This window comes from Nannospalax galili, unplaced genomic scaffold (assembly GCF_000622305.1).
Source record: "Nannospalax galili isolate Female #2095 unplaced genomic scaffold, S.galili_v1.0 scaffold1191, whole genome shotgun sequence".
NCBI classification, from domain to species: domain Eukaryota; kingdom Metazoa; phylum Chordata; class Mammalia; order Rodentia; family Spalacidae; genus Nannospalax; species Nannospalax galili.
Window position 1 is genome coordinate 2,067,904 of NW_008330570.1, and position 25,247 is coordinate 2,093,150.

The 25,247-nt window shown below is 48.7% G+C and overlaps 1 protein-coding gene across 2 annotated transcripts in view; it reads right to left on the reverse strand.

Moving 5' to 3' along the window:
• Nucleotides 1–25,247, reverse strand: part of Klhl29 (kelch like family member 29) — a 306,193-nt gene that overhangs the window by 128,740 nt on the left and 152,206 nt on the right. For both annotated transcript variants that reach the window (XM_008848872.2, XM_029553969.1), the window contains one exon: nucleotides 10,074–10,400. In XM_008848872.2, the coding sequence (XP_008847094.1) occupies nucleotides 10,074–10,355 (282 nt within the window). In that variant the 5' untranslated portion in view covers nucleotides 10,356–10,400. The remainder of the gene's footprint in view (nucleotides 1–10,073; nucleotides 10,401–25,247) is intronic.

The window sequence follows — 25,247 nt, forward strand, 5'->3', positions numbered from 1 at the left end:
GCAAGTAGGAGAAACATCTGGAGAAAATGTAAATGTTTGAAGGAAAAGGTTGAGATGCCAGGACTCCAAATGATGTGGGTGAGATGGGAAGAGATGCGGGACCTAAAGAAAGCAGATGGTTGGATGCTGTAAAATCCATACTGCCAACCTCACCTCATCACCTGGACAGGTTCCAACAGTGAGCCAAGAGGGGCTTACCATGTGGGTCCTGCCTTCCTCATCCTCATCATGGGCAGCCCCAGAAATTATTATTCATTTGGTAGGGATGGCTCAATTAGTAGATAGGTAAAGATGATATCAAAAGCATCCATCCTCCCTAGCCGAAGCTGTAGAGGCATATAAATAAATAAATAAATGTACATATAAATCCATTCTGTCTTCACAGGTATTGAGAACCTCTATGTGCTGAGCCTCACCTGGAGCTTATGCTTAGTAGGGAGACAGATGAATCACTGGATATGTACCATATGCCATCACACCTATTCTAATAGGACCATAGCAAAAGTCCTATGACTTTATGGGAATGAGAGATATAATAGCAATTTTCCCCACCACAGATGTGATCACATTTAGGCTGTCAGTTGTAGGATGAACAGGAGTTCCTCAGGGCAGACAAGTGAAAAAAAAAAAAAGACCATTCTAGGAAGAGAGAGTGGTAAGACACCTTCATACAATCAGGGAATTGTGATCTGGCTAGAGTGGGTGTGTGTGCATGGATGAAGCTTCCCCATGGTCTTGTGGCTCAAGAATCTGGTGTGCTAGGGGATTTTCTTCAGACAGAAGCAGATCCTCTGAAAGCACAGGAGTGAAGCAGTGAACCCCCCATGCTGTGGGGTTGGCATTCAGGGAAGTATCAGACAGCAGACTTTCTGTATGTAGCCTCAAGTGCTCATGGGTGGATAAGGAGAGGGTGCTCACAGCAGCCCCTGGAGCCATTTCAGCGAGTCTAGGAGCCAGGTGAAGTCTAGGGGATGGAAGGGCGCATACCTGGTTATTGCTTGTAAGCTGTCCTTATAGTGGAGGGTAGTTTCCATTTATTTATTTTTACCTCATGTATTAATATATGAGAACCCCAAGGGATGTGGCACCCTGCTTCCAATGTCATGTTTCTGGATTGCTCCTGCTGTTTTCCATTCCTTCCATGCTGGCTCCGTCTTCAGGCTCATAGCATAACAGCCACAGTAGTTCCAGATATCACATACAGAAATGAAAAGGCCCAGAGGAGAAAGTTATTTTTCTTGTGATCCTTCCTTAGAAGTAAGAAAAGCTCTCCCAGAAGTCCTCAGGCAGGACTATCCTATGATCTGTTGGCCAGAATTGGGTCACATGACTTTTTGGAAACCAGTGATGGGCAGGGACAACAGGATCACCACACTCACTTTAGAATCATTTCAATCCCAGCTGGGACGAGGGTTTGCTGTCCTCAGACCTGGGCTGTGGATACTGAGCTTGTGGGAGTCACAATTAGGTAGGAAGGAAGATATAGCAAGAATGGACCAGTGGCACCTGCCATAGATAAGGCATTTTCAGGTCTGGCATTTTTTTAACTCTGCCAATTCCCTCACCACAGCTTCTAGTTACCCTGTCCCTAGTCCCATTCCCTTCCCTGCCTGAGGGCCACTTCTGATCTAAACAGGAACTCTTTAAGTAATACTTCAAGAATTGAGATCATGTTCTGTGCCAGTCTGGTGCTCAGTCAGATGACTCTGCTCAGAGGGTCTCCTCCTCAGGGTCACCGCAAGTCAGATGCCATTCTAGAACTGTGGAGATGACCACAGAAATGTCAGTGCTGTGGCCCAGGACTGGGTGATACACTGGGAGCACTGGCGAGTCTTCTCAAAGCCATCATCTTCAGTATTAAGAAGATCTGGTTCACTCTTTACTGCTAATGGGAAACAGGGCCAACCTGAAGCTCCCTGATGACAAAACAGGGACAAGGGGACCCAGTAACCTGAGACAACTGAGCCTCAGGAGCAGGTCCAGGTGGCCAATAAGAGTAATTCTCTAAGGTGGGTGGTAGCCAGCTGCCAACAGTTCAAGTCATGGGAGGCAGGTGCAGGGACCTGACCTCTACCCCCACATATGTACCTTGCTCCAGCCTCAGCTCTGTGGCCCCCTTCTCATGGTGCTGAGGGTACAAAGGTATTTACCTACATTCTCCAGGAAGCAGAGGAGGGGGTCTTCCATATATCCCGATGCCGTACCCACATGTCTTGCTTAGTTCTCAGGGTTCCTTATTTACGAGAGGAAAATGAATTTCTGGCTCATGGGTTCCAGAGATGAATTCACAAAAACACTCAACATGCCATGCACTGGAGTGTACATGGAATTCTCCTAAACTTTCATGGTAGAGTGTTGAAAAGGACTGGTGATCTCCTGCACATAAGGGTCCCTCACAGGAGCCCCAAGGGACACTTCCCATTCTGAAATTGAGAGAACTGTGGGGCTGGTAGAGAAGAAATGACCTGGAAGTATCCAAAGCTAGTCTGATATTTATTTCTCTGGGTTATTTTTGGCACTGTAGGCAGCTTCTCTTAACAAATGGGCTGGACTCTGAAAGTTCCTTTGTGATTTGGCTGTTTAGATTTTGCAACATACTTTCCCTGTGAAAAAAACATCAATGTTGCAAGCAGTGGTGAGACTTCCAGGCTAGTTCTTCAAAGTGTATGTATCCATAACGAGCTAAAATACTGTCCTTGTGCAGGAAAAAAATGTTTAATTGCAAGATGAGTAATTAAATGAAACTGAAAGCCATTACAACTGAATAAGTAGATTTATATTGATCTTGAACGATGTTCTTCACAAAATGTAAGAAGGGACCCTTCTGAGGACTTGGGGGGGGTATGCTGGTTTTATTCTAATAGGGAGAAGGAGGCATCCTTCCTGGGGCTACTGAATATTTGAGTCACATTGCTGGCTCCCTTTCCTGATTTCAGCCTCCTCCCATAGTCTTCCCAAAAGGATTTGTTTGCTTATGTGGATTTTCACAGGGAGACTCCCAAGAAGGGCATCTCCTTGGGGTGATTTTTATTCTACTTCAAATTAGCAGACATGGCACAGAGGCACATGCATGTAATTCTAGCACTCATGAGGCCAAGGCAGGAGGGTTATCATGAGCTTGAAGCCAGTCTGAGCCACGTAGTGAGATTTAGGGTAGCTTGGATTATAGACTGAGATCCTACCAAAAAAACAGAACTAATCAAACAAAACAACAATAAAACCCTAGGATCAGTAGGTTAGCATCTATCTTTGTGCTTGTCCTGGGGACAGCATAACTCTGAGGCAGTGATATGATCAAATATGGTTCACAACTCTGAGGCAGTGACAGGGTCAAGTATGGTTTTCAAGACCAAGGGCAAAGTCTTGGCCAACTGTGAACTCATGAGATAAGTGTACCTTCAAGGTTCCTGGGGGCCAGAGTGCCAGGCTTCTTAACATTGCAGTCCTTTCTGGGTGTCTGAAGTCTCTCCAGTGGTACTCTGTGTAGATGGGATGGAACACTGCAGTGTCCAAGTCTTTGGGTATCTTATACTGATCCCCTACCTTAGGCTCGGTGGTCAGAGTAGAAGGTGGATCCTTTTTCTACTTGGGGCACAAAAGTCTTGGCTAGAAGTTGAAAGGCATATAACTGTGCCTAAGCAAATGTGCTAGAGTCCCAGGGTGTGTAAGAAAAAAAATAACTCCAGATCTGCCCCATCTATGATACCCACCCTTGGCAATGTGGTGTTGTAGTGTCTCTCCCTCTCTCTTGGAATCTGACTTGATGATGTCACTTACTTTGACTGATGGAATTTCAGTCAACATGCTTCAAGCCAAGGCTAGAAAAGCACCTGTGCATTGGCTTTACCTTCTTGCTGCTCTGGAAACTCAAACCACCACGTGAATGAGACAGCCAGTCAGATGGAGGCCATTCAAGGAAACAAGGGTCCCTGATTGACTGTCTATCAACCATAGATGTGTGGGTGAGACAATCTGATCACTAGCCAGACAATCTGATCACTAGTCAGTCCACAGTTGATCACAGGAAAAAAAAAAAAAAAAAAGACAGAGTTGGGCAGCTGAGTGAGCCCAGACCAGAACCTATCTACTTACCCACAGAACTGTCATAATGTTAAACCACAAAGTCTGAGGGTGATTGTTTTGCAACAAAACTAACTTGTATACCTTGGGGCTCCTGCCCATGGTATCTTCTGACATCTTTACTTTGTAATTCTTTATTGCTTTTTGTCCTGACTTACAGCTTATTTCTTACAAATGTGGCAGAACATATACTCTTCTCCAGCCTCAGTCAGAAATTGAAGTTCAAGCCACTCAGGTTTGCCCTTCCCAAAAGGCTGGCCTTAAAATGGGTGCTTGGAGATGTGACATTTTTCATTTCTGCATGCACTTTGTGACTGACAGATGGGTTTTAAGTTGATGAAGATAGAAGCCACACTTTAAGTGGGACTTAGGGTTCAGGCAAAAGCCATTAGCTTAGTACAAGCATGCACAAACTGTCTCACAATGGTTTATCAGGTCTAATAATTTATCACAAGGGAAATTACAAATACTTGTTGGTGAAACAAGTCACAGCCTTCGGGATAAAAATCACCCACAGTCTGGAAATGCTCTGTGACTAGGGTTGGAGTCATTCTACCAAGCCATCCTGCTCTGTAGTCTTGATTTCTAGTGTGAATACAGGAGACTGGAGACCTAAGAAAGATCCTTCATTCTTTCAGGGATCCCAGACCCACAAGACAGCAGGGGCTGCACATCCGGCTTGATGGTTGTTTGCAGGATCCCCATGGAGACCCCAGATCAACCTCCTTTAAGAGGAACATTCCCCAAGAAGCTGAGGTGCACCTCTGTGCAGATAAGATTGTTCATGATGAGCAGTTTCCAGCCCTGACAGCCTCTATAGTTCATAACTGTCAAACCTCCAGGTGTTTGGTGCTCTGGGCACTGATTTCCTGGGCCCTCTCAGCTTTCCTTAGGCCTCTGACACAGGCTACATTGCGGTCTCTTAGCTAGATTTACGTTCGAAGGCTGAGCTCCTAGGGGTGATGGGAATGTTTCGGCCTGAGTGCCCCTGACCACGAGGAGAAAGAGCCCTCGTACATTCATTTTGGAGGCGTCTGTGAGGATTCTCCAGTCCATCCTTTCAGGAACAGAATTGTATTTTATGAAGCCGTCCCTTTTCTGTTTCAACTGTCAAGCAGGTTTGCTGAGAATAATTTAAATTTCATGCAGCAGCAACTGCGGGGCATTGGTGCCTCCTTTCCATTCCCACAAACAAGCCTGGCATGGAGCCACACTTCTGCCTCAGCAGGTCCTTCCCCTAGCTCCCAGGAAGCTAGTGGGAACAGGAACTGGATACTGTCCCAGCTCTTCAGTTTTACCTCCTGCCACATCAGCGGGGGATGGGACAGCTCATCGACTCTCTAAGCATCAACCACCAGGCTGTCCTCCCCCCAAATGAACAGATTCTCACACAGACCTAATTGCTAGTTTAACTTTTGTGTACATATGTGTATGTTAGCAGAGGTTAGAAGTTGACACCAGGTGTCTTCCTTAGTCACTCTCCACCTAATTTTCTGAGACATAGTTTTCTCACTGAATCTGGAGCTCACTGATCAGGCTAGACTGGCTGGTGAGCAAGCCCCAGGGATCCTCCTGTCTCTGCCTCCCTAGCTCTGGGATTATAGACATGTGCCACTGTGTCTGGCTTTTTATGTAGGTGCTGGGGATCCAAACTCAGGTCCTCATGCTTGAACTTTGTAGGCATTTTACCAACTGAACCATGGTCCCTGCCTTCAGCATTAACTTTGTTTGAGTAGCTTACCCGGTAACATGCTGTTTTAGGGTTTTATATACATATTACTTTACATAATCCTTATGTCAAAAATGCTATTATCATTTCCACTTTATAGATCAAAAAACAAAGCTCAGCCAGGCATGGTGGCACACACCTTTAGTCCCAGCATTCAGGAGGTAGAGGCAGGCAGATCTCTGAGTTCAAGGCCAGCCTGGTCTACATAGTGAGTTCCAGGCCAGCTGGGGCTACAGGGAGACCCTGTCTCAAAAAGACAAAAAACAAAACAACAACAACAAAAAACAAAGCTCAGCTCCTCATCAGCAGAGCTAGGATTCAGTTCTAGTCTGTGTGACCCAAGAGCCTGAAGCTCTCATCAGCTATGCAGTGTGAATCCACATAATCTTTCACTTATGCTTTCCTTCTATGAGAAGGAAACATGGGAAGCAAACATGCCCATTTTCTGGGCTGAAATTCAGAGTTTGTGGTCACTAGGTGGGCTGGAGATGGGAAGGCTGTTTCCCTGTGTTGCAATCATGGTTTCCATGGTGAATAGATGCTGCCAGGTAGCCTGGGTGGAGAGCACTGGCCCAGGCAGGTTCAGATTTTAATTCATCGTTGGCCTTGGTAAATAGATATGTTGCATTTTTTTCCCCCCTGAGCTTCACTATTCTGAGCTACAAAAAAATAGGGCTGGGCAGGTAGGCTCCAGCTCATCTTGGGCTCTGGCAATTCGTGTTCTGGAGGTTGGAGAGAAATGCCTATGTTTTGGGGGGTAGGAGTGAGTAGGCCCCTGGACCCTCCTGGTGTCTCAGGAATCCATGTTTATCCAACTGGCCTTTCATCAAAATGTGTGGGAAATCTTTAGGCCATGAACAAATGAAGAAACAGAAAAATTAACTTGGCCCTGAAGGCAGCAGTGACAGAAAGAATTGTCCTCATCTTGCTAACCAGTCTCTGGGAGTGTCTTTCTACGTGAAGGCTTTGACTGGCTGGGCAGGAGCTGACCTTAGCACTGGGCCTCTGGGCATGGAAGGTGGTGGGGATTCCCCTAGTACCCAGAGAACGGGATGTTCAACTTGTTCTTTGTCTGGTCAAAGGGATGTCTCTGAGGCCTGACTGTTGACCCTTGTGTCCATGTCAGAATGCTTGGGTTCCTAGGGTGGTCCTGGCTTATACACAGTGGCTCCAGTCCCCTCCACCAAAGGCCAGGTTGGTGGGTTCAAGTAGCTTTAACACACCTGGGGCATCAGGAACTCAGCAGGTCCTGCTCCTGCTTCCATGTAGCTCTCTCTATTCCACACCTTCTGGGAGAGCAGGGCCCAAACCTTCCTTTGAGGAAAGGCCCTTCCTGGCCTGCAAAAAGCTTTCAGATCCCCTCCCTTGACCACGTCCTTGACAGGTGTGCTGATTCAGCTTTGGTTTAGGGCCTGGACGCTGCCTCTTTTCTCTCTCCTCCCCCAGCTCCATCTTGCCTTCCAGTCACCTTGAATCCCAATACTCAGTTTCCTTCTCCATCTGCTCAGGGCCCAGCTCCTGTGTCTCATCTGAAGAGATTCCTTTTTTCTGGGTGATGCTAGAAATGAACACCTGTCCTCACAGGGAGATGCCCTTGTCCCAGGAATCATGCCTGGAAGTGAGTGCTGCGGAGGTGACCTAGGTATCTAGAAGATTCACCACTAGCCAGTACCTGTTCTGTTCTGAGTACTTTATACATGGTTCCATGTATACAATCCTCACAATAACTCCAGCAAATAAGATACCACCTGATCTTGTCCAGGGTCACTTGGCAAGAGGCTGATTGGAATTAAAATCTAGATAGTCTGTCTCCAGAGTCAACCCCATTGTATCACCTCTGCCAATAACTCCAACAGGAGAGACACTTGCTTGTCTGGCCACACATTCATTATACACTGGCCCATGAGCTCCCAAGGTGAAGGGCCAGCCCTTCAGTGGCTGCTGGGTGAAGACCTTGCTGGCTAAGCAGGGAAACTACTGACACCTGGGTTTGGCCTGTCTGTCTGTTGCAGTCTTGACATGGGGCAATCATAAAGATGAGGGGACAGGTTTCTGGGCCAGCAGCAGCTAGGCTAGACTAGTGACAGGAGGTGTCATGGCCCACATCTTGGACCAGTGCACTGGTGGAAAGCACTGTAGGCTGCTGTCTTGGTACTGCTTCACCCAACCCCTGCACACCACTCTCTTGGAGCACTCCAAAGAACCCAGAGCCTAACCGGGCCCTAGTCAACCCCTAAGGTATGAAACCACACTGAGCTCCTTCCACAGTGGAGATGGCATTTCATCCTCATGTTGTCACATACCAAAGAGGTGGCTATCCTCACAGGCCTGAACTTTTGCCCCTCTCCCCCTTTTGGCTGGCCAGAGGCTCAGTCGTTGTTCAAGCTGCTCTTTTCTGTTTGTGGCTTATTTTTTTCCTCCGTTTGGGGCCTAGCCAGGCAGGGCTGGTAAATATTGAGCTGCTTTGGAGCAAACCAGGTGTCATGTGTCCAGGGTATGGTAGGGAAGCCCTGCAAAGAACCATAGGCACTGACCCTCATCTGGCAGAACTAAAGTTACACCTCTAGAAGCAGACCAATTACCATCCCTACCAAGGAATCCATCTAGCGGAGGATAGAAGCCATCAAGTGGGCCTAAAGGTCCAGTCTCTCTCTCCTACCTGGAGTCCTGGCTGTCAGCTCCAGAGAACTCTTTGAAGAGTGCCTGCCAAATGTGGCCAGCAGGGCTGGCAGCAGGCACCCCTGGGCAGGGGTCACCAATTTGGAGCAGGCCAAGGGCTGCCACTCAGGGCAGGAATGTATTTGGCTGGCCTGGGGCAGTGTACCCAAATAATCCTCCATCGCTACTCCTGTCCGGCATTCTTTGCCTCCCTGCCTTGGTGGGGTGGTGTTTTCATAACAGGAAAATAAAATCAATAAGGCACTGCAGCAAGATGTCAGTGCGCCGTAAGCTGGCCTCCAATAGCTCCATTGTCTTGGGCCTCTGCCGGGCTCTGCGGCCAGCAGTGCTGTTATTAATGGGAAGCAGGGCTGAAAGGGAGTTTTGAAAATCATAGAGACAAAGGCACAGAGCACCTAGAGTGCACAGTCCACCACCACAGCCACCTAACAATGGCCTGCCTGGGGCTTCCTGCCTTTAATTTCTCCTGCAACTTTTATGAAAGCAGGAAAAGACCAGACACATACACATAGCACATACATACACATGCATGAACACATACACACACACACACACACGCAGGCCCCAAGAAGGTTCCTAGGACGTCGCTCTGAATGGTTAGCAGACACAAAGGCAGGCTGCTGAGTCTCTGCTTGACCAAGGGGTTTGATGGTTTGAATGGGCTTCTTGATTTGGCCACTAGCTGTCCCTCCATGGCTCAGGCTGCCTGAAATGGCTCTGCACAGCAAGCAAGAGGGGCTACAGAGCCCCTCAGCTCATCCTGAAGCCAGCTAAGAGCCTTGGTGGATCCATTTCCATATTCCCTTTTATATAGACTAGCTTCTGCTCCCATTACTGGGGCTTCTGGAGCCACTTCTTTCAGAATGATCTGGAGATAAGGCCCCTGCAGCCAACTGCTGGGATGAGTCCTGGGTCCTTGCAACAGCAAGGACTGTTAGAACTGTGAAGTACCAGGGAAACCTAGACAAACAAGCAGGCATGTGTGTGCACTGACCTCACAGGCTTGCTGTGCAGCTCATAGGGGACTGTAGATGTAGGAACACTCAGCATGGGGATGAATTAGTGATGGGCTCTTGACCCCCATCACTAGTACAACTGGGCCAGGTCTGACTGAAAACCCCACCCACTGATGCCCCATCAGGGGAACTGTAAGTTTTTAGCTCTTCTGTTTAGGGAACCAGGAGTCCTAGTCTTTTGTTGTTCATTTTGAGACAGGCTCTCACTATGTAGTCTTGGCTGACCTGGAACTTGCTATGTAGACCAGGCTAACCCTGAACTTACAGAGATCCACCTGCCTCTGCTTCCTTAAAGGCATGCGCCACCACACCCAGCTAGGAGGCCCACTCTTATTTCACTTATTCCATAGGTTTTAATCAACCAGCATTGTGTAGGACAGTGAGTGGCCTCTGGCACCTGCTTGTCATCCTATAAGTTAGTTACAGATAGAGACTTCCCAGCAAATAAGGTCATTTTAACCTTCTGAAATGAGGACCCCAGGGAGACCATGACTCTGGGGAATATAGGCTGGGGAGGCCTGAGTCTATGCTGTTGCCAGGTTCCTCCCAGAAAGGACACCAGATCTTACCTTGGTGACCACTGATGCAGAGCTGGCCACGAGACTGGTGATGGCCTCACTGCTGCCAGTGGTGCAGGGAGCAGGTGCCGTGGCGGGTGTGGGCAGCCGGGAGGGTACCACTGGCAGTGGCAGGAGTCCTGGTCGGGCACTGAGGCTGCTGGCTGTGCCACCACCAGCACCAGATGTGACACTGCAGATGCTGGTGGTCCCATGGGTCCCATTGACACTCCACTCACGGCGGTCCCAGCCCACGCGGTAATCTCTTTCGAAGCGACTATGGTGCCTGGACATCTCGGTGGGCCGCAGAGGCTTCTCACAGGGAACCAGAGCCCGGACCTGCCAGCATAGAGCACAGGTGGTTTAGACAAACAGTAGCTCTATTTGGCTACAGGGAGGTGGTCACCAGCAGCAGCATCTACTCAGCCCTGGCTCTGGGTTCAGTAAAGGGTTTTCAAATAGGAGCTGATTTCAGAGTTCGAGCAAGTCAGCAAATCCTCCATCATTCACCTGCCCCACTTCTTAAAGAACTGATTTGTCCAGGATCATGTGGCAGAATGTAGCAAGCAGGATTTGAACCCAGTTAAAACAGTAGCAATTTTTTGTTCTGCCATGTCACACTACCCTGAACAACATTAAGTGCACATCTTAATTATGGTAGGGGCAGCATCGCTTCCCAGCCCCACTGTGATAAAAGGCCCCTCTGCCATGCTTTCTCCAAGCACAGGTCACACGACCCACATGGTTACTCACTTTACAGTGGACACAACCTTGACTGAAATCTCATTTGTTCCTTGTAGTACCCGTGAGGGGCGGCAATGCACAGTTGGTCCCCAATTTATGGACAAGAGGACTCACAGAGAACAAGTAGTCCCCTGAGGTCAGGGAACAAAGAGGTTAGAAAGGCTACAATGCCTCTGAAAGATGTTAGCTTCCAGGGGTCAAGTCATCCCTCAGAACCCCAACCCAACAATTCAACCGTACACTTCCGGGACCTGTGTACTCTGCCCTCTGTTCCCCCGTGATCTCCCACACGGCTTCCTGAGTATCTGAGCAGAAGGCCTTTCAGGGTTGTCATGGAGACTAGACGCACCATGGTATGGGAAGGGCCCTCTGAGTCACTGAGGACTGCATCTTGCTCACATCACTGTGACAGGGCTGGCTTCTACCCAGGCAGGGCCTAGCTACTTCAGTCAGGAAAGAAATAGGGCTGCAGAAGGCACGGAGAGGCAGAGATGGGGATTCAGGGGGAAGTATGGCTAGGCTAGGACACAGATAGGTGGTTGAAGGTGAGGCTCTGCCCTGTACCTCACACCCACCTCCATGTGGCTTAGGGACTACTTGGTTCACTTCAGCCCCATTCCATTTTATACCCAATTCCACTCTGAGCTGTGGACTCCTGTTCCTTCCTCTCCTGCCAGCCTAGCTCTAGAGCTGCTGGCTCGTGGGTGGACAGGCCACTTATTTTAAAAGTATCTGCCCCATTGCCCAGGGCTAGTGCCAGGGGGCCACAGCCTGTATCCAGCCCAGACAACCTGCTACCATGTGCTTATATTGTGGCCCAGCTCTGGGAGCTACTGTTCCCTCTGTAAGGCCAGCAGGTAACACACGAGTCTCACCTTCAGCCTGGGCTAAGCCACCTGAGGCAGAGCTGACTGGCAAAAGCTGGATGACTATTTCCTGTTCAGTTCATCCTGTGCCTCAAGATTTATAAAATGTCACTGCATTCTTTAAAAATATTGATTCAGTATTACACAGTGGAAAAAGGCTGTTTCTTCCTTGGCTACCACTCATACTTTCTAATGGAGGCTTATGAGAGAGTGGTCTACACTCATGGTCTAACCTTGGTTCTACTTTCCTGACTCCTATTTGGCCTGGAACCTGTTCTCATGTGATCTCTGATGTGCCTGCCCCAGAGGAATTGTTCCCATGGAGGTCACAGATGACCCCTTTGTCCAACGCACATTCATGCCCTTGTTTCTCTCACATGATGTACTGATCTCTCTCTTTGAGTCCAGCCTCCGACTTCTGTGGCACCCTGCTCCCCAGCTTTTGAAGCCAGCTCTCGTTGGGGTTATAAACTCCCCCCTTCTAGACCTTTACACTCTCCTTGGATAAGCTCATTCAATAGCCCCTTCTTATCTGTGATACCCAGGGCTACTTTTCCAGCTGTCTCATCCAAGCATGCATACCCCCTCCAATCTTCCTGGAGCCTGTCGTACACCACCTGGCTGCTCCCCAGGTACCTACATGTCGCACGTCCCCTAATGAGTTCATTGTTCTTTACCCTAAATGCCCGTTCTCAGGAATGTCCTGTCTTAGCCACTCTGTCTCACCATCTCTGCCCCTGTATTCTACAGGGGTCTCTGACATTCTTTTGTCTCAGAGGCTTTCAAATCTGCCCCCATCTGCCTGCCACTCCCTGCATGCAATGTGTCCATATTAGCTACCTCAGCTCAGCTTCCTGGCTGTAATCACACCCTTCTTATAGCTTTATTTTGAGATAGGGTCTTGCTATGCAGCCCAGGCTGTCCTGGAACTCTGTATAGCTCAAGCTGGCCTAGAAGTCTATGCAGCCTAGACTGACCTCAAACTTATGATCCTACAGCCTTCTCTTCCCCACCTGATTTAAAAGCTTAGACCTCATCCTTCAGAATCAGGCTCTAATTCTCCTTGGTGGCCCAGAAGACATGGAAGGCTTGAACTGGCTTACTGTGGTAGCATCCTCTCCTTCGGTCCCTATGCAGAAGCAAAGCCCACTCATCCAAATGCTTTTAGATTCTGAAGGCCTTGTGTTCTTTCTCAGCTCAGACTCCAAACTTACAAGTTCCTTTGCTGGAAACGACCTCTGACCCTCTTCCTTGACAAGGCCTGTTTGACTCAGCTCAGCACAGGGTCTTTCTGGGGATGGTACTGACCCTGTTCCCTCCACCCGGTGAGCATCCTGTGCCTATCTCCATCCCAGTATTATGACTTTCATTGACAAGAGGGGCTGGGTCTTTGTTATCTTGGTAACCACAACACCTAGTGCAGAGTGGCATGGAATGTATCTACTACATATGTGAACAGCACTTACTATTTCTTAATTGCTGAATATTTCTCCACAGGACAAACACATCTGCATGAAAGAGAAGACCTCAGACACCACTCTTGAGTCTTCTGACTGGCAGTTAGGAGGTGCTAGAGTAAAATAATGTCCTACCTTTCCAGTAAGTAGGATTTGAGCCCAAGGGCAGTTCTGGAAGGAGAACTTGCATTGTGAGACTACACTGGACCTCAGAGCTTGGGCTCTTGTCTCCCCAAATTCATCTATCAAGGTAGAGCTCTTGTCATTGGCTTCAGGATTAGGGCAGTACTTCCTAGTCTGGGTCCTAAGTGAGCAGAGTCCAAGCATTATATTTACCATACCATGTCCCCTGTTCTCGTTCTAAGCACCTAGGAGGACCTATCCCAGTTGCCATGGCAGTTGGGTTGGGACCGTGCATGTAGATTTGTCAGACAGAGTTGGTAGGCATTGAAGATGGCTTCCAGACCTGGCTCTTGAAAAGTATCTTCTTTTGGGCCAGTCAGATGGCTCAGGAGGTAAAGGCGCTTGCTGCCAAGCCTGACGACCTGAATTCAATCCCCTAGTCCTGCATGGTGGAAGGAGAGAACTGACTCCTGAAATCTGTCCTCTGTCCTCCACACCTTCTGTGGCATGTGTGAGCACATATACACACACAAATAAATTTAATAAAATATTAAAGATATCTTCTTTTCTTAATGCATGTGTGTGCATGCTCATGTGTATGTGGGTGTACATGTGTGTTTGAGTGCCCATATGTATGTGTGCACACGGACATCAGAGGATAACCTCCTGTGTTGTTCTAAGGAATACTATCCACCTCCTTTGAGACCCTTCTTTCACCAGGCTGAAGCTCACCAATTAGGCCAGCAAGTCCCAGGGATCATGCTCCTGTCTATGCCTCCCCAGGGCTGGGATTACAAGGGAGCATTAATTATCGTGCCCAGCATCACTATGCCCAGCATCACTATGCCCAGCAGGGGGATTGAACTCAGGTCTTCATGTTGGGAGGCAAGCACTTTACCGAGTGAGCTATCTCTCCCCCCAGTATCTTCTATGACTCCACAGTTCCCTTTGCCTGCCTTGGCAACCTTGAAGTTCACACCTTCCAGATGGTATAGCTATTTCCTGGCAGAGACTGCCCAACCTGCATCAGGTCTCGTATGACTGGGACTTAAATCTGTACTGTGTTCAGATACTGACACTGGCAGTCCATTTGTTAGCTTGCACAGCCTAGATTGGCCTGACTGAAACACTTAATCAGCCCCTACATTCCCACACTACACAGCCTCATAGCCTCTGAGAAATCGTTTTCTCCCAGCTGGCACAGACGCTAAGGGAGGCCAGCACCTCTGTACCAAGATTGTCTCCAGGCAGCAGAGTGACTTGGGATCATGTCAAAAGGATCTCTTTGGATGTGGCTGCCTACTCAGGGACCATGTACTAGGCCCCACAATAATAGTCTGTACGAGAAAAGCCAGACCTCACAAAGCACACCTTCTACCATCCTCAGCTTGCTGCCACCTCCCCCAGCCCTTCAAATGCCAGGGAGGAGGTTGAGACATGGGCAGCTGGAGGCCACACAATCTGGTTTCAGTCTCATTAAGTGTATTCAAAACAAAGGTCAACTATTTGCATGCAAGCTTTTGGGCCAGACCTCATTCCTCAGTTTAATTTCCCCTTTCAAACGAATGAAAGAAATGCATTGCACAGTTTACTCTGAGCCAGTCGGCAGAGTGCCAGCTCCAGAGGTGGCGACTTAAGTATTTCCTGCTGGGCGCAGAGCCAGCGTGTCACAGAGGTCTCGTGTGCATACACGTGTGCCTAGATGGTACTTCAGGAGGCACAGGAAGTGCAAGTGAGGAGGAAGGAGGCCCGCAATGGACAAGGTGCCTCAGACCAGACTGGTTAAGCAATTCCAGACAAAACAGAGAAAAATGCTTCCTTGTTGAGGGAGCGCCCTTTCCTGGCAGGCTGCCTGTGCACTGGTGGAGCCTGGCACGGTGCCCTGCACCAAGAAGGGAGGGTGTGAGCAGCAGCCGCCTTTGGTGAGAAGGGGAAGTTATAGAGAATCCAGGCTTGATGCCTGGGTGGGGAGTTGCCTTGTCAGCACCTGTGACACACAAGTGTGATGGAAAAGCTCTCAAGCTGGGAGTGGTGGTTTATGCCTTATAATCCCAGCAGAGGGAGGCAGAATTGCTATGAATTTGAGTATAGCCTGGGCTACATAGTGAGTTCCCAGCCAGGGCTACAGACTGAGATGCTGTCTTAGAAAAAAAAAAAAAAAAAAAAAAGAGGAAGTCTATCAGTGAGTAAAAGAAGGTCATCCACAGGTCTAGGTAGAGGCCACAGTTCGTCCTGGCCCCAGGTTAGTACTGAAAGGACTCCCAGTGGTGAGCATTTGATGTGTGTAACTTGGCTCTGGACCTCGTTTACAGCAAAACTGTTTCCCTACTTTAAACCATCACGGGGCACTGAGCCCAGAGAGGAGGGAAGAAAGCTGGGTCCTTCCCTACGGGTGTGGTGGGGAGAAACTCCTTTTTCTACTTTACCAAAGCTTCACATTTATAGAGTCCACCACTCTAGAACAAGCATGCACCTCCATGATTTTCCAAGTGCATCTTCATGGCAGCCCACATGTGGACAGACAGACTACTTCTCAGTAGCAGGTCCAGCCTCAGAGGAGTTGGAACCTGGGCTCTGCACACAGCTCAGGAAGCCAGGCCAGGCCTTCAAGCTTCCATTCTCTTCTCTTTGATGTACCTCTTCTTTCTCTTGAAGGGAAAGAGGCCTCCTGATAGAACAAGGGCCAAATGAAGAATGGGGTCTGCTTGTTGCCATGTTGTTCTCCTAAGGGGCCGAAGCGCTGCTCTGAAAGTTTAGTCTTTGATCCATTGGTAATCCAGCCTGAAGTCTACAGTTACCTGTGTTATGGGTGTCTCAACACACAGGAACACACTAAATCCAAGAACAAAGTCTTTGAGCATCCCTAAAGGCAGTCATGTCACATTGACTAGCTTTTGGGAAAAGCAGAATGTAAAGTTCAGGTGATCCCCGAGAAGTCACAAAGGCCACCTTTAGGGTGTCATTAGCATACAGTCTTCTCTGGGAGGGGTGAAAGGCCTGTTCTGCAGGCAAGCATGCCCCACCTGGGAGGGGTCCTAAGTAGTTCCACAAACCTACTTCCTTTCATGCTCCCCTTTCATTAGAGGTTGATGGGAATCAGTGGTTTCCTTCCTGTTGATAGGTGGAACCAAGCCCCCACTGTGACCAGCACTACCAGAAGCCAGAGCATCTAGAACATACAGACATAGAAGAGGAATGGCCTGTCCCCAGAGGAGAGGAGATAACAGGTGTCATCAAGGATCAGATTGAGAAAGGTAAGTAATCTTTGCCTTTGACTTCTACCCTTCCCAAACCTTCACCCACTGGCTGTCCTGAGAGCCTTCATTTCTCTGCTCTCTCCTTCTGGAAAATAGGTCCTTCCCTGGACTATTGCCAAGATCCAGGGCTATATCCTGTGGGCCTCTGAATAGACAGATGATTCAATTACTATGGGATAGTTGCAGTCATAGTTTGGGTAGAGAAGAACAAGCCTACAGCATCAAGGTCAGCAGGAACTGGTAGACTTCCACGTATGGATGTCTGGTGTCTGCAAGTCTGCACAGTTACTGAGACCCTTTGTGCTAGGCATCTGGCAATCCTGTTAGGGTGATCTCACTCAGGGCCACTAGGAGGCAACAGACTGATCACCTTCAGCTAATGCCCACGATATCAGAGACAGTGTCACTAGCCCCAAGACATGCCTTGATGGATGTACTTCCCTCTGTAGCTCAGGGACACCACAACAGTTTTCAGAAGGCCTGGACTACCCCAGAGCCTGAGGATAGACATTAGAAGGGAATCAACTGACACCCACCCTCAGTCTTGGTGCCTAGCCATCCCTCTGATGTCTTAGCAGCTGGTGGCTGAGCTCTACCTCCTGGACACTTGTTAGACACTGTTAGATTCTTGCTAGATACCGGATCAGCAGCTCTGCTATACAGATTTGCCTGGAAAGCCTTCATCATGAATAATTCATCAGCAAATAATTAAGAATCGCCATGTGCTACTGTGTGTGTGTGTGTGTGTGTGTGTGTGTGTGTGTGTGTGTGAAAATCTTCAGAGAATATATAAGAGTAGCGCTGTGTGATTGTGTGTGTGTGTGTGTGTGTGTGTGTGTGTGTGTGTGTGTGTGTGTGTGTTGTCCATGTGGGGCTGCAGCTCAGAGGGCACTGTCCCTGAGTCCAGGGCCCTGGTCCCTGAGAGTCCTGCTTGGGACTAGGATGTGTCCACCTTAACACACAAGCAGGATGGCTGTGGCCTGTGTCCAGTGGCTCACTGTGTTTTCTGGATGTCGGCACTGGTCCTTGTGTATTAGCATGCACAGTGTGTACAAACAGCACACAGGATCACAGGTGGCTAATGACCCTTTCCTCATTCTTATCATTAAGACACGCAGAAGGAGTGGGCTGCCGGCTGCAAGGGCCCGAAGGCGTGATTAATCCATAGGAAGGCAGGGGAGCCTGTGCTGCCTCCAGACCGGGGAGCTGAGATGGCTGGCTGAGGAATGAGCCACGGACATCCAGGCCCGATTGGAAAATGGATGATTGCCTCATTTGGGGGAGACGTGCTGCCAAGTGGATTGGAACAGCCTGTGCCCATCTTTATTATTTTTGTTTCCCTCTCTGCATCTTTTAGCCTTTCTTCTGGAATAAAACATTACACAGCAGCCAGAGCACCATCTTGGCAAATGAAACACAAAGGAATTCTCCACGTACCTCAGGAGAAGCCAGTTTGGTGTGGATGTCTGCAGGAGTTGGGGATGCCTTTGGGAAATGCTTCTATATTTCCTGAGCTTGATGTAGCCCGGGCAGACTTTTATCCCTACCAAGCATCCCCTAGTAACTCATAAGATTCACTTCTGCCTGGGGCTGGGGTGGGCCTCACATCGGCCCCTCCTGCTTTCTCTGGCCAGTCCTCTGTTCTTGGAGCCAGAATCCAGACTGGCCAGGCTTATGCCTTAGGGATGGACTGGCAAACTCTAATTCCCATATAAATTCTGGCCCCACCCTTGAGGTCAGGGCCACCTTTCTCTTTGTCCTTCTTTGCAGCTGATGGTATACATGGCTCGGCACCCAAGGGTAGGAGTTAGGAGATACTTGCTGGACTAAAGTGACAAGCGCTCTTTAGTATAGAGCACTAGGTAGGGCAGGGACAAGGTTTAGAGATGAGTGAGGCACTTGGAACCAAAATTTAAGAAAGCCTTGCCCTCGGGGCCCACTTTCACTAATACAGCTTGAACAAAGTGACTCTTTGGATTCTGTCTCTATGCAAGACCCCTGTCCTTGGGCCTGCAAAACTGCCCCAAGGGGAAGGTGTTCCCCAGGGAGAGTAGATATCAGGGCCTCTACATGGACATAAACTGTATAGGTCATAGGGGTCCTGTGTAGATGCCTGACTGGGATGGGTGCCAAGATAAATCCACTGTGTTAGCAGAAGCCAAAGCTGCTCCCTGGCATCACAGGCTGGCACTAGCCTCTCTTATCTTGCAGGGTGAGGAACCTGAGGAATAGTTACATTTTCAGTTCCTTTCCTTAAAATATCAGCCTCAGGTAAACTGAACATGGTATTGCTGTCTTGTGTCACCTCTGTTCTGAAAGGGACTTCTTCCACCATGCTTTGTCCAACTAAGAAGGGCCTTGTGTGGCCCCCTCTCCTCTGTCCTGGTGATCACCTGCCACTCCATTATCAGGAGTGGCATCCACTAAAACCCATGTGGAGACTGATTGACCTGGTACCAGGCTGGAATGGCTCAGCCTAGTCCTGGGGCTTAACAGTCAGAAGGTTCCAGCAAGCTCTGCTCTAGGTGCCAGGATCTGAATCCAGCTAAGCAGCCTCCCTTAGGCCCTCAAGGATGGAGGGAATAGGCAGTCAGAGATGCCAACAAATCCACTTGGAAACCAGAGCCATGACTACTGACCTCTGTGTCTACTCCTATACCCCAGGTGTAAAAGAGAGATTTAGGGTTGTGTCTATTGTTTAAAGAAGACTGGAAGCTGTTTTCTCCAAATCCAGCTAAGCCTACAGGAATTTCCCAGGCCCCAGCCTGTCCAGTGAACTGAGAGCTTTCTTAGCAGCTGGTGGCAGGTGAGACATGCCCTAGGGAGTAGAAAGGTAGCCCTGGGTTAAATGCCCAATGGGTTACAACACCAGCAGTCTGGACTTATGGGTCTGTATCTCTGACCTTCACGAGGGTCTCATTGCTTTAAATTGCTATATTGAAGCATGACTGACATACAAAGAACTATCGATATTTAATGTACACAACCTATTGTGATCAGAGATAAATATGTACCCTGGAAACCATCAAACTGTCACAGCTACCCAAGCCACTAAAGTACCTATCACATCCATGTCTCCCTTTTCTTCCTGTTTTACTATGAGCATTTAAACAAGGAGGTACTGGGCAAAGACTACAAAGTTTCAGTGACGCAACAGAAATAAGATGTGGTGATCCACCACAAGACAGAATTTGTGACAAACCACAGGACATTGGCCCCATCTTCTCCACAAGTTTCTTTCAAAGCCACCAACACATTTTCTTCACAGCTGCCTGATAGTGCAAGCAGGGAAGCATCACTGATCTTGGAATTTTATGAGCCAGAAAGAGGAGGAAGCCTATGGCTAGAAATAGGGGCCTCAGTCGTCGTCGTCGTCGCTGTCCTCCTCCTCCTCCTCCTCCTCCTCCTCCTCCTCCTCCTCCTCCTTTCTTCTTCTTTCTTCTTCTTCTTCAAAGAGTTGGTCAGTGGGCCAGTAACCTTCTATGACTGGGATGCTTGTTAGAAATACAGAATCTCAGGCCTTTCCCCAACACCACTGCCTAAGAATTGCATTTTTAACAGGTTACAGTTTGAACACACCAGCTCATGATCTGGTTGGGTTAGCAGTCTGTGATTGTGTCCTAGGACCCAGGCTTCAATATGCTGGATGGCCTTGTGGGGTGGGGAAGGGCAGAGGTACTTTTGGGAAAACCCGTGTTCCGTAATTACAGGGCTTAATATATGACCTAAAATGACAAATGTACAAAATGCTTTTCTGATGATAGGTTTGGGGAAAAATGCCACCGATTCGTTTTCTAGGCCCAATTTCTTGTGCAAAAAAAGCAATCTCTCTGTCTCAGAAAGGCTGCATCTAGTGCCCGTTTCAGATGAACAATATTAGAAGAATAAGCCTTCCCAGTCCCTCCCTTTCCGCCTGCACCTTTGCTTTGAGAGAGTCTGCCTGTGGGTTTTGATGTAGTGATTTTTTTTTTTTTTTTAAAAGCACACATGATTCAGAGACTTGTCTCATGGGACTAATTGACTAGGCATTTGTGCTATTGCTTCTGGTGTAAATCATTATAATGGTGATAATGAAAAATAAAAAAGATATTGGAAATGACAGTTAGCAACATAATATCAGCGTAAACTGAGGGAAGATGGGAGGCTGGTATAAATTAGGAGCTTGTAAACACCAGGATCGATGAGGGAGCTATGGTGAGTCTGAGAGGATTAACTAGAATTCTCATTATGAATAACCATCTTGGCATCTTCTGCCTCTATCTTCCTGCAGCCTTGTGGAGGACAGAAACCCTGAAATTGGAGCTCTGTTTTTCCCACAGTCTTGCAAACCCCCAGATCGAGGTCTTTGGAGCTGGATTTTGCAGGTACTTTCCTCTTCCAAGTGGGCCTCCCACTCGCTCCTGGCCGCCTCTCAGGCACGCCTGATTATTCCGAATCTTGCAGAATTGACTAATTCAACGAGCTTGTGCTTCACAGGAAATGGTGTTCATCAGTGACCCAGGCTGATGAATGGATCCTACTCGGTGCCTGGAGCCAGACCCAGCAGCGGGTTGCAGAGAAGAAAGACTGATGCGTGCGCTCTATTTGGCTGCCAAAAATGCTCTTGCAATTTGCTTTCTTCTAGACAAGAGTCTATTCAAAAGTCTATTTGGAAACATTAGGGAACGGCCGTCACATGGCCGGCAGATCATACTGCCTGTGACAGGATATTATCTTCCTTGGGAGTGACTCGACTGCTCTTTTATTTCACCAAGTAACTAGTGTCTGGGCTGATGGCTGCAGAATTGCTTCGAGGGCTGGGGACATTAAAATCCCCGTCCAGAGTGAATGTGGAACCGACAGTCACTTCAGCACGCAGGATTTGTGGAAACTTCACTAGAGCTAAGTGCAAGCTCCTGGTTTTCTAGGCTTCTTTCTCTGGTGGGACCTGGGGCAGAGGTGTCCTGCATACACAAATGCCTCTTGGATAACATGGTCTAAATAGTCTTCCATGAATCAGGACCTTGTATCCTTTCCCTCCCACTCAAATCCCTAGGCATGTGCTTGGGTGAATCCATGCACTGTCCTTTGCTCTGCTTCTTTCCCCATTGTATCTGCTCAGTGCAAGACACCTTGAGGGGCAGGTAAGAACAAGGTCCTGCCAGAGCTTGCCTGCAGGGTTGGTACTGCTTTGGAGCACAACACAGGTGGAAGACTGGGAACATTTACACACTGCAGGGGAGGGAGCAGTCAGCCATGGCTAGAGCAGGCAGGGTGGCTCTGTTCTATTCTACCCTGGAGCTTCAAGGTAGTATAGTAGAGGAGACTATATCTTAGGTCATGTGAAGGCTGCACATGAGTGAGGAAGGGTAATGTGGCTGGGGACAGAAGCCTGGCTTTGTCTGCTAGTCCTGTAACCTACTGAGGTCCCTCCCCTTGACAGAAAACGACCCCCCAAAAGGCTATTACTTTGGCTTTAAGGGTCCAATGCCCAGGTACTTCAGGGCCTGTAGCCAGTCCCAGAGGAGGAGAGTTTGGGGTCACTAGGGAGAGATTTTCATTCTCTGTCCTGGTCACTGACCCCATGTTCTGTCTACCCTCCTGCCCAATGCCAGGTTTGTGTCAGCCCACAGAGCCTTCTTTGTCTTTGTGTTGGGAGCTGCCACTCTGATATATTTGCCTCATATTTTTCATTGTCTTGATTCTATGTCCATGTTTTTAATTAAATTAAAAAAAAAAAAAAAGCAGCGGCCGAGAGCAGAGGGCAGCCTGTTGCGAGGTTGAGCTTTATCACCACCCAAGCATGCAAACGAGGCGGCCTCCGTTGACAAGTTCACATCTCCAGTGCAGAGCTGGCTGTTTGAACAGCTTGTGTGCAGTAATTGAAACATAGATTTTTGTTGCCTTTCTGTTTATTTTTAGATTAACCAAGCAGGGATACTTGGCTTCTAGGCTGCCACTTGTACCCCGTTGGGCAGCCCAGGACTGCTGGTACCATGCACATCAGCACCATGTTCCCTCAGGGTCCTCCCATTTTGGAGTGTCCTGTGCCTGAGTCTGGGCAAAAGCAGCTTTCACTGCAACCCTCCCCTCCCAACCAAGGGCTCCAGACAGGAAAGCTAAGTAATATAGGGTGCCTGTAGGCTGGCTCCCAGTTTTCAGGTCTCTGAAGACCCCTTCCCCACCTTACTAGACTCTCACAGCTCTGGGAGGCAGGCCAAGAAGGGACTAGCATGCTGCCCCTTCCACCCTGGTGGTGATCTAGGCATAGACCAAGATGCACCATGCTTGGGACAGTGAGGCTAACATAAAGCCAGGGTTAATGTTCAGAGAAGATTCAATCAGGGCTAGGTCCTACTTTGGCCATTTTTTTTTTTTTTTTTTTTTTTTTTTAGATAGGGTCTTATCACATAGCACAGGCTGGCTCCTGCTGAGCTATTAAAACAAACAAACAAATAAGTTAACAAATAAACAAAGCCATATCAGCCATGAGACCATAATGAATATTCAGTAATAACTCTCCCCCCTCCACATCATAGTGTGCATACTGCAGGTCAGCGGGGGTCCTGTTCCAGGACAGCTTCTATCCAGGACCCCAGAGTACCACCTGGGTGCAGCTGGCCACTGTGGCAAAGGGAAAGATGAGTTGGCCACTCATATACTGGCTCTTAAAATGTTCAGTTTTCATGTCATTGGTTGAAGCAAATCATGTGGCCATGTCTAACTTGAGAGCAAGTGGGGAAGTGTAACCCTCCCACGTAGGCTTTCTGAACTTTTGTCTTTAACATAACAGGGCTGGTAGCTCCTTGAAGGTAGGGCCTCTGATCTCATTTTCCTCAGGTCCTGCCCTGGCATACTGTAGCATTCCACTGATGCTCACTGAATTGACCTGTCCCAAGGCAGGGGATGTGAATGAGAAGGACCTTTGATCATGTTTTTCCCCCAGCAACAAATCTCTGCCTCTGCATTGCTCAGGCCTTACTCTGGCACTCTTCTTCCTGGAAGCCCTCCTGTATTACCTGGCCTTTGAGGATAATGGCTCCAGGCCTCCCTAGACCCCTGCCTCAGCCGTATTCTCAGTGTAGATCCTATGGCAACAGTTGTGTCACCAGTTTTTAGACAGCTAGACTTGATGTGATGCCAGATTTCTTCTCCCATTGTTCCTTCTTGACTACCCTGTTTGACCTGAACCACTTTTGGGGTAACTTTTGCATACCCCAATATAACTACTTCTGTCACAGAAAGCTGAGCTGAGTGTAAGCTGTAGCTGGAACTGAGCTGTGGGCATCACACATCAGCTCCCTTATCCTTAGCATAAACCTACAGGGGGCACTTTTATTAAGCCAAGGCATGGAGAGACTTGAGTACCTAACGGTTTAAAGGACCAGGTGCTACAGAGGGGTGAAGGGATGTTTGGCAGGAGTTCCTCCTTGGAGGGCAGGGGAACGGCCTCCTAGGCCCCTGTTCTCTTCTCAGTCTTCTTGTCTGTAGTCTTTAAATTTTTCTTCTTCTTCTCTTGCTCATTTTCCTACATCTTCTTTTTATTTTTTTTGAGACAGGGTCTCCCTGTAGCCCCAGATAGCCTGGAACTCACTATGTAGAGCAGGATGGCCTTGATCTCACAGAGATCTGCCTGCCTCTGCCTCCTGAGTGCTGGAATTAAAGGTGTGCCTCCACACTAGAGCTCTTCTACTTCTTTTGAGATAGGGTCTAACTATGTAGCCCAGGTGGACTTTAAAGTCATTGCTTAGCCCAGTCTGGCCTAGAGCTTGTGATCCTCTTATTTTGGCCCTGGAGTGCTAGGATTATAGATACACATCACTACACATGGATAACTGAGGGACCCTGGGGCTGTCATCTCCTTTTTTTCAGTGGCGGCTCCTACATAATGTTCAGCCTGGAGCCTCAGTGGAGACTCCTGCACAGAATGGCCTCCATTAACACCCTGCCATGACTGAGTCCCCTTTCTCCCCTTCTTATCTTCTCCGAGAAGCTTGTAATTCCAGGTGGCACCATGCCCTCCCTTGTTTCCTATCCTTTCTACTGCTCTGTACAGGGTAAATGTGCCTTATCACATACCAAGATCTGAAGTCACAGAGCATTGACCAACCTTGCCAGTTTCCTGAGTGGAAGTCCTGTGTGCACCCCTCAGTCACATATCATCTAGAAGCACCTGTGTGCAGATCCGGGGTCTCCTGAACCCAAGGAAGCCAGTCCCCTGAGGAGACCTGGAGATGTAGGGTCAGGACTCCTAAGTGGATCCTGGGGAGCTGTGGACAGGCCAGAGCTCAGCCGTAGCAGCCCCTGGAATGGGGAGATGACCATCTGTTCTTGGCTCAGCCTGGTCCCATCTTTAGACACAGCAGTCCATTTAGAGCTGGCAGCGTGGCACACAGTGCAGGGCTGGTCTCAGTGTCCTTGTTCAACAAAGGTGCTGCAGAGATCTGGCTTTGGATGGAGGGTATCCATGATGCTGTGGTTCCTGACTGAGGCTTGGGGCACACTGGTGCCAGACTCTAGCCTGACACCATTGGGATGATCTTCTGTGGCTAGGATAAAAGGGGTTCACTGTCCTTTCCCCAGAGAAGAGGCTGGGAGCAGTGCCCAGACACAGGAAATTCTGGTCTTCTGGAGCAACACACCAGGGTTTAACCATTCTACTGTCCTAGCAGCCTCATCTAGCAGGGGAATTCCATGATGACGTCAGAGATGAAGGAACCCCTCCACCCCTTTCTGTCATCTTTCTCCACTGCTGGTGTT